The 15135-nt window shown below is 44.9% G+C and overlaps 1 protein-coding gene across 1 annotated transcript in view; it reads left to right on the top strand.

The window, feature by feature from the left end:
* Positions 1-4045: 4045 nt before the first annotated feature.
* Positions 4046-15135, top strand: part of abcd1 (ATP-binding cassette, sub-family D (ALD), member 1) — a 32731-nt gene continuing 21641 nt past the window's right edge. The window contains exons 1-5 of the mRNA XM_029718272.1: positions 4046-5306; positions 5550-5779; positions 8043-8225; positions 8464-8595; positions 13032-13212. Coding sequence (XP_029574132.1) covers positions 4916-5306; positions 5550-5779; positions 8043-8225; positions 8464-8595; positions 13032-13212 — 1117 coding nt within the window. The 5' untranslated portion in view covers positions 4046-4915. The remainder of the gene's footprint in view (positions 5307-5549; positions 5780-8042; positions 8226-8463; positions 8596-13031; positions 13213-15135) is intronic.

Here is a 15135-nt window from a genome sequence, read left to right as displayed (position 1 = left end):
AGGTTGTAAATTACATGATCCTCCTCATATCTCCTTGGATTATTATCGACCGTAATGAGGAGGAAGCCAATGGGAACTGCTTTCATTTCTAAATTACTCTTTCGTTCATTTTTAGCAACAAGGACTGTAGGCAAAACTTTCATTTATTTGACCTACGAGGAGGATAAAGATCTGTCTTCAACTTCTACTTTTCCTCTTCTGTGATATTGTGACTATGGACTTTTTTTTGATGGACTTTATGAATCGTTCTTTTGCATAGCAATGAATGCACCCTGTAAAAAAAGATATGAATTTTTTTCTATCTTTGTCAATTTTTGGGGGGGCCATTTGTACTGCTTTTTTTATCTGATCTCACATAACTTTCTGAATTATTCATATGATTCAAATGACAAATTAATTTTTCTTGTATGAATGGAAAACGAGTAAAGAAACGCTGTAAATGCTGTTTTTATTAAAGTGATTCTGTTAACTGTAGCTAGATGCATTCTGACTGAGTGGTCTGGTAGCCTACGATATGATCTGTTAACTGTAGCTAGATGCATTCTGACTGAGTGGTCTGGTAGCCTACGATATTATCTGTTAACTGTAGCTAGATGCATTCTGACTGAGTGGTCTGGTAGCCTACGATATGATCTGTTAACTGTAGCTAGATGCATTCTGACTGAGTGGTCTGGTAGCCTACGATATGATCTGTTAACTGTAGCTAGATGCATTCTGACTGAGTGGTCTGGTAGCCTACGATATGATCTGTTAACTGTAGCTAGATGCATTCTGACTGAGTGGTCTGGTAGCCTACGATATGATCTGTTAACTGTAGCTAGATGCATTCTGACTGAGTGGTCTGGTAGCCTACGATATGATCTGTTAACTGTAGCTAGATGCATTCTGACTGAGTGGTCTGGTAGCCTACGATATGATCTGTTAACTGTAGCTAGATGCATTCTGACTGAGTGGTCTGGTAGCCTACGATATTATCTGTTAACTGTAGCTAGATGCATTCTGACTGAGTGGTCTGGTAGCCTACGATATGATCTGTTAACTGTAGCTAGATGCATTCTGACTGAGTGGTCTGGTAGCCTACGATATGATCTGTTAACTGTAGCTAGATGCATTCTGACTGAGTGGTCTGGTAGCCTACGATATGATCTGTTAACTGTAGCTAGATGCATTCTGACTGAGTGGTCTGGTAGCCTACGATATGATCTGCATTGTGAGTGGGTTTTTGTTTATAGGGAGAGTTGGAGCACTAGGCGATGATACCTACATAAGGACGTCATAACACAGTACGTTTATTGTTATTATTATTGTTAACATAGATACATATACGATTAGGCCTACAATGATACATTACATAGATACATATATGGCTAGGCCTACAATGATACATTACATAGATACATATATGGTTAGGCCTACAATGATACATTACATAGATACATATATGGCTAGGCCTACAATGATACATTACATAGATACATATATGGTTAGGCCTACAATTATACATTACATAGATACATATATGGTTAGGCCTACAATGATACATTACATAGATACATATATGGTTAGGCCTACAATGATACATTACATAGATACATATATGGTTAGGCCTACAATTATACATTACACAGACATATACAGTTACCCTCATGATACACTAGCACAGGTGCCGCGCGGTTAAACACTGCTTCCCATTCATTTCAATGGAAGGAAAGCGGTGAGAAGCGGAGAGGGCGGAGGACCTTTGGGCGGTGAGAAGCGGAGAGGGCGGTGGACCTTTGGGCGGTGAGAAGCGGAGAGGGCGGTGGACCTTTGGGCGGTGAGAAGCGGAGAGGGCGGTGGACCTTTGGGCGGTGAGAAGCGGAGAGGGCGGTGGACCTTTGGGCAGTGAGAAGCGGAGAGGGCGGTGGACCTTTGGGCGGTGAGAAGCGGAGAGGGCGGAGGACCTTTGGGCGGTGAGAAGCGGAGAGGGCGGTGGACCTTTGGGCGGTGAGAAGCGGAGAGGGCGGTGGACCTTTGGGCAGTGAGAAGCGGAGAGGGCCGTGGACCTTTGGTCGGTGAGATGCGGAGAGGGCGGAGGACCTTTGGGCGGTGAGAAGCGGAGAGGGCGGAGGACCTTTGGGCGGTGAGAAGCGGAGAGGGGCGGTGAAAAAGTCAACTTTTCTCAACTTTTTGCAAATCACCAGCGGCGGGCGATGACCAATCATATCGAGTGGTTTCCATGACGAATTTGATGCTATGCGACCCAAGACTTTCTTCAAGCAAAGATGGCTGACAAAAATGCTAGGATGGAAGCAAATGTAAGTTATTATAATGTCATAATAAATCATGCAAAAAAATGTACAGGTGACAGGAATATGTTAGTTAATGTAGATACAAACGATTATGCATTTTATTTTTTTATCGTAAAGTTAATTTACAAAAATCGCGATTTAGCAAGCTAGCTGACTAGCTAACATTAGCCGGCTAGCTGGTTAGCTTTATGGGTGTTGTGACATGAGTATGAAATTGTAATTCTGGTTGTTTCATGTTTTAGGGACTCCTGAAACAACCAGCAAACCAGGCTGTCGTCTTGTGAAACAGTGGATGTAAAGAATCTAGCTAGCTAAAGCATTTACTGCAAATTGAATGTATACTTTTGTAAGCTTGTCTTGCTGATATTTGCCATGCAATGCAGATAATTGAAATAACGTAGCTAGCTATGTTCTTGCTTATTGTGCAGTGGAGGATAAAAATACCTGTATGCCTATGGATGTGTAGCTAGCTATCTAGCCGATCTGTGTATGGACCCAAACGTTTGGTATATATATTAGTTCAGAACCTAGCTATGAACCTCAGCTATCATAGCCAGGTGTATCAACTTCAACACAGCCTGAATGACATAAATGAAGCCTATAGATTGAGTAGAATATAATCTAACTTCATGCCAAGGATGCAAGTCGTATATACATGTAGTTATTACCATGCATGAGATCCCCACATTGTAGCCTGTACATTTAATGTATTCACTTGGCAAATAAAGGTGCAGTTCAGGTATGAAAACTCTGAGGAGGGCCGGGTCTGGTTGACCTGCGCTGAGGCTGGCCCTGGTCTGGCTGAGCTGCGCTGAGGCTGGCCCTGGTCTGGTTGACCTGCGCTGAGGCTGGCCCTGGTCTGGTTGACCTGCGCTGAGGCTGGCCCTGGTCTGGTTGACCTGCGCTGAGGCTGGCCCTGGTCTGGTTGACCTGCGCTGAGGCTGGCCCTGGTCTGGTTGACCTGCGCTGAGGCTGGCCCTGGTCTGGTTGACCTGCGCTGAGGCTGGCCCTGGTCTGGTTGAGCTGCGCTGAGGCTGGCCCTGGTCTGGTTGAGCTGAGCTGAGGGATCTGGTAGCATGGGAAGGAGGTTTTAGGGGGAATTGAAGAGGGTGGCCTGGAGAGCAGTGTGTGGCCAGAGATGCTCCAAACTCGGTGTGGGGCCTCTTTTACTCTGTATGGCTTGGGCACAGCTCAGTGTATCTGCATGCAGTTCCTAGGAGAGAAGTGGTGTGGGGGGAGTGTTGCTGGCTGTTCTCCAGTCTTTGTGAAAGGCCACCAGATCCAGGTCTAAAGGATTCTGAATCAGCTGTTGACTCGGTCCTGTTTTTTGTTTTTTTGGTACTCTTTGTGTGGATGGCGGTGGCTGAATTCCTGCCTTAGCTTAGTTTAGTTATTGATACAGGGATACTCATGAGCAGGATATCAAAAGTACATGTGAACGGATATGAGCTACTATCCGGAACACTGTGCGCATGTAAACATGGTCATTGTTAGAGCGGCCACTAGAGTATCTGGCCAATATAATGGATCACCTGTTGCTGGACGGATTACTGGCTGGAGCAGTTCCATCCTCTCAGGTCCCCAGATCTGTGCAGTGCTCTGAGGGAATTTGAATGACTGACTGATTTTTTTTTTGGTTTTGTATTATGTTTTTCGGGACATTTGAGGAAGTTATTAAAAGTGATGTTTTTCCCCTTTTTAAATTTTGGATTCTGCCTTTTTTTTTTTTTTTTCCTACATCCAGTAGTGGGCGGCAATACTCCTTTTCAGGTTGTAGTCTGCTCTTAAAACCCCACCGAAGAAGAAGAACTGTGCCAATCCACTGAGTTTTATAAATAAGCGGTGCCAATCAATCCATTATGTCATAGAAGAAGAGGAGTCCATGTTTAATAACACTTTTTTGCATCTGATGCAAGACATTGTTAAACGTTACTAAGAGCATTTTGACTGTCGAAGTCGGGAGATTGTTTTTTCTCCCCCCCGAAGGTCACCTTCCTAGCTAGCTTCATATCCAGCCAGTGATATGGAAGTTGAGGCAGACAGAAAGTTTCAGCTAAAGTTAGCATGCTAGCTAAGTAGCTTAGCAAGTGTTTTATTTTTAAAATTTTCCTCCCTTCATTTCAGTGAGTGTTGTTCGTTTTTGTAGATACCTCTCGTATAGATATAATATTATAGCTAGATGTCAGCGTTATGTAGTAGAGAGCAGGTTCATCTGAATCACAGCTTTCTAGCTTCCTGGTTGTTAGCCGAGGTAACCTAGCTAGCTAAGGTTAGCGAGCAGTAGCACTGCGTATGCAATGGATGGTCTGTCTATCGGCATTTCTGTTTTGCTTGAAAGACGTCGGTTCATAGTTGCTTTAGCTGGCTAAGTGAACGTTATAGTTTATTGCATTTTTTTATTTTTTTTTACGCTTGCAACGTTCATGTAAAATAGCTAAACTATCATTGAATAAGCAGCAAGAAGCACTTTTTTTATTTTATTTTTAAAGTTATAAAAAGTTGCTAGCTATATAGAAGAGAGGTCATCGTTAACAGGTGTTTCAGTTGGGAGAGCTCAGCTGTATTTGGCTTCATTCTGCATTTTGTATTCGGCTCTAAAACCGCTAACTAACCAGCTATCAAAAATGTTGGTAATGTATGAAAAGCTTCCCGAGCAGCTTAAGAAAACCTCCCATGCCAGGAAAGCCGTTATCCTTCTCGTCGCTGCCTATGGAATCAAGAAACTCTACCCTTACTTATGGACTAAACTCAGAAAGAAAGTTGGGGGTACACCACTCCAAGTCCCCCTGAGCTCTAACGGGGTGCTACAGGAGGGGTCAGAGAAACAAGGAAAGAAGAAAAAGAGTAACTCGCCGGCTGTGAACCAAGAGTTTCTGAAGAGGCTAAGTCACCTGCTTCATATCATGTTCCCCCAGCTGTTCTGTAAGGAGTTGGTTCTGCTGGGGTTCCACTCCCTGGCTCTCATCTCCAGAACCTTTCTCTCTATCTACGTGGCCAGCCTCGATGGCATGATAGGTAGGTAGGACAAACATTGAATGTTGCTGGTTCGAATCACCCAGGTCTGGGTAGATGGACTGGCAACCGGCAGGTACCTGCTTTCAGATTCCATGTACCGGGCTTCTGCTGTTGTGCTCTTGAGCAAGGCACTTAACCCCTGTGACTGTGTTTGTCTGAGGCTGTTGGGAGCAGAGCAAAAATAGAATATCCATCTTTGCAGATTCGGTGGACTAATAATACATTTCTATCCTCCTCCTACAGTAAAGACCATTGTGAAGAAGGACCCCCAGGCGTTTGTGTGGGAGTTGACAAAATGGCTGCTGATTGCTGTCCCGGCCACCTTTGTGAACAGCGCTATCCGTTACCTGGAGGGACAGCTGGCACTGGCCTTCCGCACGCGCTTGGTAACCCACGCCTATAAGCTCTACTTCAGTGACCAAACATACTACCGCGTCAGCAACATGGACGGACGCCTCGCCAACCCAGACCAGGTGTGTGTGTATGTGGGGATGGGATGGGGGGGCTGTCTCTAGCCTCTAGCCTTTTTGGGGGCCCCTATGCAAGATTTGGTTGCCCCCTCTCATGCAATCCTACTTATTTTGCTATGGGGCAGATTTTTTGTTGTTGTTGAAGTTTTAAAGCTAATTTCCTGCAATTTTTCCATGACTAATACCTTGTTAAGAATATCTGGGTGAGAGTGACTAACTAAATCAATGGGGACCCCCCCCCCTGGAGGTCAGGGCCCCTGGGCACCTTCCCTGTGTCATGTAAAAATCTAACCAGTGTGCAATAGTTTCCCCCATTTGTTCTGATTACATTGTGGTTAACGTCATGTTACATTTCACAGCGTGAAAATGTTCCCTTGTCGATAATTACACGTGTGGATGGCTGAGCTCCTGCAGATGTTTCTCACACCCCCTCACCCTTGATTTAGCTAGCTAACTGGCCCAATTAGCTCACCCTTGATTTAGCTAGCTAACTGGCCTAATTAGCTCACCCTTGATTTAGCTAGCTAACAAAAATATATGCGCTGTCAATCAAAAAAACGTAGCGCCCAAGTCTTTGCAACCGCAAAAAAAATCTCTCACATAAACCCTTCAGCACTTGGTGACATGATCGTTGATGCTTGACTGCCTTTTGACCTTTAAAAATTATGTCCATGAAGTCATGTAGGTTATACCCACTCTATCTGCCAGCTGTTGGCTAGAGCGCATCAGCCAATACCACACTCGCCAATGTGTTGAAACCTGGCGACCGTGTTACGGGAGTTGCTAGAGCGCATCAGCCAATACCACACTCGCCAATGTGTTGAAACCTGGCGACCGTGTTAGGGGAGTTGCTAGAGCGCATCAGCCAATACCACACTCGCCAATGTGTTGAAACCTGGCGACCGTGTTACGGGAGTTGCTAGAGCGCATCAGCCAATACCACACTCGCTAAATAACGCCATATTTTTTTGGGGTGAGAGAATCATCAGTGTAAAATGCGATTGGAAACGCATTGACTTTTTGTTGTGTACTTTAACCCCTCTTTCTCCCCAATTTCATGATTTCCAATTAGTAGTTAAAGTCTGGTCTCATCGCTGCAGCTCCTGTACGGACTCGGTGAAGGTCGAGACCCGTGCGTCCTCCGAAAACACGACCCAAACATGCCGCACTGCTTCTTGACATAACGCCGCTTAACCCGCAAGCCAGCCGCACCAATGTGTTGACGGAAACCTGGCGACCGTGTTACGGGAGTTGCTAGAGCGCGATGGGACAAGAACATCCCTGCCGGCCAAACCCTCCCCTAACCCGGACGACGCTGGGCCAATTGTGCGGTGCCCCGTGGGTCTCCCGGTCGCAGCCGGCGGCGACAGAGCCTGGACTCGAACCAGGACCGCTAGTGGCACAGCTAGTACTGCGATGCAGTGTCTTAGACCACTGCACCAGAGCCTGGACTCGAACCAGGACCGCTAGTGGCACAGCTAGCACTGCGATGCAGTGTCTTAGACCACTGCACCAGTCGGGAGGCCTATGTTTGATTTTCTATTCGGGAATTTAACCGCCAAAGGTATTTTTATGTGTATTTCACGCTCAGCCTTTTATCTGCAACAAGTCAATTTGATGGCAACATTTCTTGTGGGGAAAAATGCACATTTTGTTTTTATACAGATTTTAGAATATTCACATTCAAATCTTTTGCCAATTTGGATGGAAACCAAAGCTAGCTAGTGACTGACATGGAAAGCTAATCGGATGGAAAGCTAGCTAGTGACTGACATGGCAAGCTAATTGGATGGAAAGCTAGCTAGTGACTGACATGGCAAGAGAAACTGCTGACCCACAGCCAAATTTAGAGCTTGTACCTTGTGTATTCTAACGCTCAACAGTTGAGACCCCGACTGAGTTCCTAAAGGAAATCCTGACCTTTTCAGGGAGCCCCCCTTTTTACATTTTTTTTATTGTTATTCACTCATTGATATCATTAACATGGCAAAATGAGTAGAATTGTAGGAAATTAGCTTTAACTGAAAAATCTCCACCCCCATGGCAAAATGGGTAGAACTGGAGCAAACGTAATTTTTTTTTGGTGAACTTGCACGTTTTGTATTCTAACTCTCAACAGTAAGTAGACACCCTGAGTTCCTAGCGGCCTGGTGCCCTAAGCGACAGCTCTGTCCCTCTTGTCTGTTTCAAGGGGTTGAGTTATAAACCCAAAAATGGTTCTGTTCTCTGCAATATAATGAACAATGTCATAATTCTTCTCCTCCAGTCTCTGACAGAAGACATGGTGATGTTTGCTGGCTCTGTGGCCCACCTGTACTCCAACCTGACCAAGCCATGTCTGGATGTGGTGGTGACCTGTTACACCCTCCTCAGAACCGCGGAGTCTAAAGGAGCCAACACCACCTGGCCCTCCGTCATCGCCGGCGTTGTCGTGGCAATCACCGCCAAGGTGTCTTTATGTGCTTTATTTATTCTTAATACCTTTTTTAAAAAAAAATATATTTGGTTTATTGGGATTTTGTTCTGCATTTGTTTTGACCAACAAAAAAAAAGTTTTGTAAATGATTTCCACAGATGGAAACAGTGAATTCTCTCACCCATCTTGTGTTATTACATGGTTTGTTTTTGGAGCACTTTGGTTGGGTTTTTGAGAAGTGTGTTGAAAATATCTTTTATCACTCTTTAAGGTTCTGAGGATGTTCTCGCCGCGGTTTGGTAAGCTAGTGGTGGAAGAAGCCCGCAGGAAAGGAGAGTTGAGGTACATGCACTCACGCATCATCGCCAACTCTGAGGAGATCGCCTTCTACGGAGGACACAAGGTGACTGTCACACCTGGGCATATACATACACACCTAGTTAATATACTGCCTTCTACGGAGGACACAAGGTAAACATGACCGTTGACCATTCTGTCAATGTCAGAATGCTCAAAGTTCAGAGATATTATGGCAGTTGAAAGGAAGACTCTGCCAGGCGCAATCAGTCTCCCGAGTGGCGCAGCGGTCTAAGGCACTGCATCTCAGTGCTAGAGTCGTCACTACAGACACCCTGGTTCGAATCCAGGCTGTATCACAACCGGGCCGTGATTGGGAGTCCCGTAGGGCGGCTCACAATTGGCCCAGCGTCATCCGGGTTTGGGCCGGTGTAGGCCGTCATTGTAAATAAGAATTTGTTCTTAACTGACTTGCGTAGTTAAATAAATATAAAAAAATCAGACTGTCTGCCTTTCATCGTGGCTCTGGGATCCTGCAGTCGTGATCAGACTGATGTCTCTACCTCTCATTGTGTTCCGCTTGAAGAAATAGTGACTTTCCAGATGTTGCATTGAGTGAAAAAAAAACGTTCATTATATGATTTTCATCATGTTCTCGTCTGTGTGGTGAAGAGAACCTTCTTTACTACGTTTGGGTGGTTGGGCCAGGGATTCGGCGGGTGGTCGGGCCGGGGATTCGGCGGGGGGTCGGGCCGGGGGGTCGGGCCTGTCACATGACCAAGTAGAAATAGAGAACCTAATCTCCTGTTGGTCAATCTGTCCAGAGACTATGGCTTAGTCCCAAATGACCAGAGCCGTTTGGGTTGTCAGCCTGCGACCTGAACCTGGGGATCAAACCAGTGAAATGCTGCTTGTTTTTAAACCCCTCTGTTTCAACACTCTCTAGTGTGGAGCTGTGTTGGTTTGTAATGGGAACTCTTACCAAAGCCATGCATCAACCCCATTAAATGGTCTTGTGTGACGCACTACATTATGTTGTAGTAATTTTTGCAGACGCGGTTATCTAGAGCGACTTACAGGAGCAATTGGGGTTAAGTGCCTTGCTCAAGGGAAAAAAGTTATTAAATTAACTTTAATTGTTCTACAAACATTGAGCTATGTGTTGATTTTTAATACATTGTAAGGCTGCATGATGCGACTCTATTGATGATTTGAAAAAAGTAGCTTGTAAGGCATGAGGTCTACTTTGTTTTTTGCGAAGGCTGTACACACTTCATCAGTCTCTCATTCACAATTTGACAAGCACTTGATAATGCCTAGAATTTCACGGCGGTATACCCTTTGTGTGGCCATAATGCACCCTAAAAAAAAAATCCATGTATTTTGCGGCCAGTAACCGTTGTGCGCTTCTCCCTTTAATTTTCGTCAGCCAACAAGATGAGTAGGCCTAACAAACAGCAAAAGCACAAGCCTATGTCAATCTACTATCCTCCGTAGTACAAAAGTTGACCTATTCTGTGCAAGAAATAAATATTCCAAAACATAGACTGGGACAGTTGTGGGATGAGGGAGATCCCAAATTAAACCACTGCTAACATCAAACTTTTTACGTAATGTGGCTGACGCACCAGATCAGAACATTTAGCTTAAAATGTTGATAAACTATTAAGCTATTTCTTCACATTATAAGCGCAGCCATGTGCACACTGCAGTAGGCTATAAGCGCGAATGTGCCATTAGCTGGAAAACACCATTATCCAAAGAGACCTCAATTGACTTTTTTGTATTGTCTGGAAACCCACTTGTAGAATATACTTGCAGTTGGTCTCTTAATAAAGATAAGCCGTGCAAGGTTATTAAACAGAGGTGCCTGGTTATCCATCTATTGTTGATATCAGGTAACGTGCAACCTAACCCTGGCCCTGATATGCAATGTCTCCAAAACCCCCTCTGATTTTAAATCTAGCTCTGGTTTTGGTATTTTTTATTTAAATGTACGCAGCCTGTTGTCTAAAATGGAGTTAAGATTTGAGCTACATCAACTGATGCCGATGTAATGGTCCTTCCTGAAGCCTGGCTCAGCAAGTCTGTTCTTGATAAGGATATTTGTATAAATGGTTAGTGCGTAGCATCACGCTGATCGCGTTAAGGTGCGGTTGTGGCTATATTTGTAAAGACTAAATTCCCCGTAAGTGTGGCAAAGTCTGAAACTACGTATTTGTAAACAGTTGGAATTTCTTGCTTTGAATCTTGAGGTTTCGAAGGGTCTCTCTATAACTGTGATTGGCTGTTATAGATCCCCACCCTGCTCTCTGTATCTGTGATTGGCTGTTATAGATCCCCACCCTGCTCTCTGTATCTGTGATTGGCTGTTATAGATCCCCACCCTGCTCTCTGTATCTGTGATTGGCTGTTATAGATCCCCACCCTGCTCTCTGTATCTGTGATTGGCTGTTATAGATCCCCACCCTGCTCTCTGTATCTGTGATTGGCTGTTTTAGATCCCCACCCTGCTCTCTGTATCTGTGATTGGCTGTTATAGATCCCCACCCTGCTCTCTGTATCTGTGATTGGCTGTTATAGATCCCCACCCTGCTCTCTGTATCTGTGATTGGCTGTTATAGACCCCCCCCCCCCTCTGCTCTCGGTGATGTTGTTCTTCTCTGATGAACCTTATGTCTAAACTTCTTTACAGTGAAATGATCTTGATTGGTCAACATCTCAACTGGTGTTTGTTAAAGCCGGTGGCTGATGATTTTAAAATGTTTTGTAATTCTATGAATCTTTCCCAGTTGATTAACTCACCCACTTGACCCAAATCTCAAATGTCCAGAGAAATCTATCCTGATTGATTTGATGTTGACAATTGTTCCACATAAATATTCTGTGGTTAATGATTTAAGTGACCATTGTGCTGTTATTGCTGTTAGAAATACTAAGGTTCCTACAACAAACCCACACTTTATTCATAAGATACATTTTAAGAGTTTTAATGAGCAGGCTTTCTTGATTTTTATTTTTTTATTTTTTTAATCTTGAATGGAGAAAGTTTGAGTTTTTCTTGATGTGCATTTTCCAAATAGTAAACAAACATGCCCCATTCCAAAGGTTCAGAGTTAAAGGGAGGGATAATCCATGGTTTTCTTCGGAGCTGTTTTGTATTATTTACGACCGTAATCTAGCCTGGACTAAAACAAGGAAATCATGTTCTGATGCTCATTGGCTTATTTTTTAGGCAGTTACAAAACAGGTGTTCTTTTCTCCTCAGGAAGTCTGAACATTTTATGTCTGTTACCACTGATAACCTGAATGACCCTAAAGTTTTGTAAGGCTAAATCTGACTGGTAATGTTAATGAATTACTCTGCTGTATATGACTGAACTGGAATGCTGAAGTCTATCTTGGCCAGGACGCTTTTGGAAAAATCAATTTCAAATGTCAATGAGCCCTTCTTGGTTAAATAAATAAAATGCTTTTATTAGAAAGTTAATTTTCACCATTAAAAAGCATCCTCTCCAAACTGGAAACTCACTCGCTGCGTACGGTATATACGCCAGTTAGGCTCTACACCCCTTGTAAAGCGGATTAATGTGCTTACATTTTAAGTTATTTGTCAACTTTAGTTGTGATACAAACCTTTTATTTAAAACATATAGGCCTATGGGCTAGGCTACAGGATGTGTGCGACTACGATTAGGGGGAAAAAAGCATTGTTTCTTATGCTGGGCATCATTCACAAGTGATAATATATAATTGACCAATGATAGGCTAATATTGTTACCCATCAAACTATTCTTGATTTAAATCTTGTCTTTACATATACTAAATGATTTAGAATGCACCATTATCATGTCACCTGTATCGAAACAGGGTCAGCAGGAAAAATGACATGTCATCTATGCACTTAAATAGCGAATGGAGGACGCTTTTTCCCCTGGTTTATTTTCATGCCAGCCAGGTAGGATATACTCCTGTTGTAAATATAAGCAATGTGCTTAATATTAGGAGAGTTGAGAAATAAATATAGTAGGCCTAGCCTATAGAAAGCTGATCCTCTTTTTATTAGAGGCCATCACTCTGTTTTCTCCCTCAATTGCATAGCCTTAATGTTGCTCAACATGATGTCATGGGATCTCATGAAGTATTTTAATTAGATTTTAGAATATGTTTGCATTGATGTCAGTGGTAAGCTGGACAATAGAGCCCTGAGTACCAGGCCGGTAGCATGTTTGGTAGGCTAGTAATGGCCATCAGCAGCATCAGAGCTTGGAGAAGCCTAATTACAGTGACCTAAACCGTTCACGTGGAATTTGACTGCCTTCATGACTCGTGACCGCCGGTGGGCTGTTGCGGTGACTGTATTACCGACACTAGTTGTGGGTTCAATTCCCCCAGGGGTCCGATACCATACTAAAGACTATGTACTCACTCATTGAGCTGAAAGTCGCTTGGGATGGAAGTGTGCTAAATGTTATTATTATTATTATTATTTAGGCCTTATTTCTATAATATTATGTGAATATAATGTCCTCCTGCCACTAGGTGGAGATGTCCCAGCTGCAGCGGTCCTACCGCTCCTTGTCGTCCCAGATCAACCTGATCCTGTTTAAGCGTCTGTGGTACGTGATGCTAGAGCAGTTTCTGATGAAATACCTGTGGAGTGCCTCGGGACTCGTCATGGTGGCTGTACCAATCATCACTGCCACAGGATACTCCAGATATGGTAAGACCAGTCACGGGGTTCTCCAGATGTGGTAAGATGGTTGTTTTACTAATGTTCCCCTAGTAGTTCAAAATTGTGTATTTTAATGACCCTGTTCTGGCTCCCCGACCATCCGCTCTTACAAAAACCGTCCCGCGGCTGAATCTAGTTGCCAACCTGTGCCCTAAGGGATGGACACCTTACAGTCTGTGATCCAGTGGAGGACTTTGCGACTTTTAAATTGGAGGACGGGTTCATTTTAATGGCTAGAATGGAATTAAGGGAACTGTGTAAAACACATGGTTTCCAATTGTTTCATACCTTGCCATTACAATCAACCTGTCCTCCGGTTTCTCCGCCGACCAGCCTTCCACTCCGCTACGTTCAGGGTTTGCAGCCCGCTAGTCACCTCGAGCTTCTCCCTTGTTTCATTACACTAGTGTCAGAAGTAGGGTACGTACTGTCTGTGTAGACGCTGAGGAGGTGAGGTCGTTGACCAGGTATCTGGCGGAGGTGCAGGCTTATTTAATAAGCTATGGGACATGGGGAAAGTACAATAACATGGTTGCAGCCTGAACTTACGTTTCTATTTCCTCCATGGCGCAGTGGTCTAAAGCACTGCATTTCAGTGCTTGAGGCGTCACTACAGTCCCTGGTTCGAGGATCCAGGCTGTGTCATATCCGGCCGTGATTGGGAGTCCCATAGGGTGCGCGCTCCTTAACTTGCCTTGATTGGGAATCATCGAGCTAACGAATGCTACTGCCAGCCGCTGAGTGGGGAATCATCTAGCTAACCATGCTACTGCCAGCCGCTGAGTGGGAATCATCGAGCTAACCAATGCTACTGCCAGCCGCTGAGTGGGAATCATCGAGCTAACCATGCTACTGCCAGCCACTGAGTGGGAATCATCAAGCTAACCATGCTACTGCCAGCCGCTGAGTGGGGAATCATCGAGCTAACCATGCTACTGCCAGCCGCTGAGTGGGGAATCATCGAGCTAACCATGCTACTGCCAGCCGCTGAGTGGGGAATCATCGCGCTAACCATGCTACTGCCAGCCGCTGAGTGGGAATCATCGAGCTAACCATGCTACTGCCAGCTGCTGAGTGGGGAATCATCTAGCTAACCATGCTACTGCCAGTCGCTGAGTGGGGAATCATCTAGCTAACCATGCTACTGCTAGCCGCTGAGTGGGCAATCATCGCGCTAACCATGCTACTGCTAGCCGCTGAGTGGGAATCATCGAGCTAACCATGCTACTGCCAGCCGCTGAGTGGGGAATCATCTAGCTAACCATGATTCCCCACTCAGCGGCTAGCAGTAGCATGGTTAGCTAGATGATTCCCCACTCAGCGGCTAGCAGTAGCATCTAGCTAACCATGCTACTACTAGCCGCTGAGTGGGGAATCATCTAGCTAACCATGCTACTGCCAGCCGCTGAGTGGGAATCATCTAGCTAACCATGCTACTGCCAGCCGCTGAGTGGGGAATCATCGAGCTAACCATGCTACTGCTAGCCGCTGAGTGGGACTCCACTACAATGAAGTCTTTCCTTTGAAAGGACCAGCAAAGTCTGTGAAGGCGAGACCATTTCTTTGCTGTCCACTCCAATGGGTGCAAGGCGGCCTTGGGTGGAGCTGGAACCTCGAGGCCCATTCGTTCATGTAGCACACAGACCAGTAACAGGGTTTCAGAGCCCATATGGAGACTCTTCACAGACCAGTAACAGGGGCTTTCTATCATCATAGGGGGCTAGGAACCCATCTGCTTGCAGCAGCTCTTAGGCTCTTTATAGGCATCCTGGTGATCGTCAGTTCAACTCCAGGCAGCTGCCTGGTCCAGTAGGATGATGCAAGGGCTCCAACACTGTTGCTTTATTTTGGCTCGTGTCGTGTCCAGCTCTCCTGCGTCTCCATCCAAAGCTAGCTGCTGGTAGGCTCGTC

Source organism: Salmo trutta, chromosome 28 (assembly GCF_901001165.1).
Source record: "Salmo trutta chromosome 28, fSalTru1.1, whole genome shotgun sequence".
Classification (NCBI taxonomy): domain Eukaryota; kingdom Metazoa; phylum Chordata; class Actinopteri; order Salmoniformes; family Salmonidae; genus Salmo; species Salmo trutta.
This window is presented reverse-complemented; position numbering and strand designations above follow the sequence as displayed.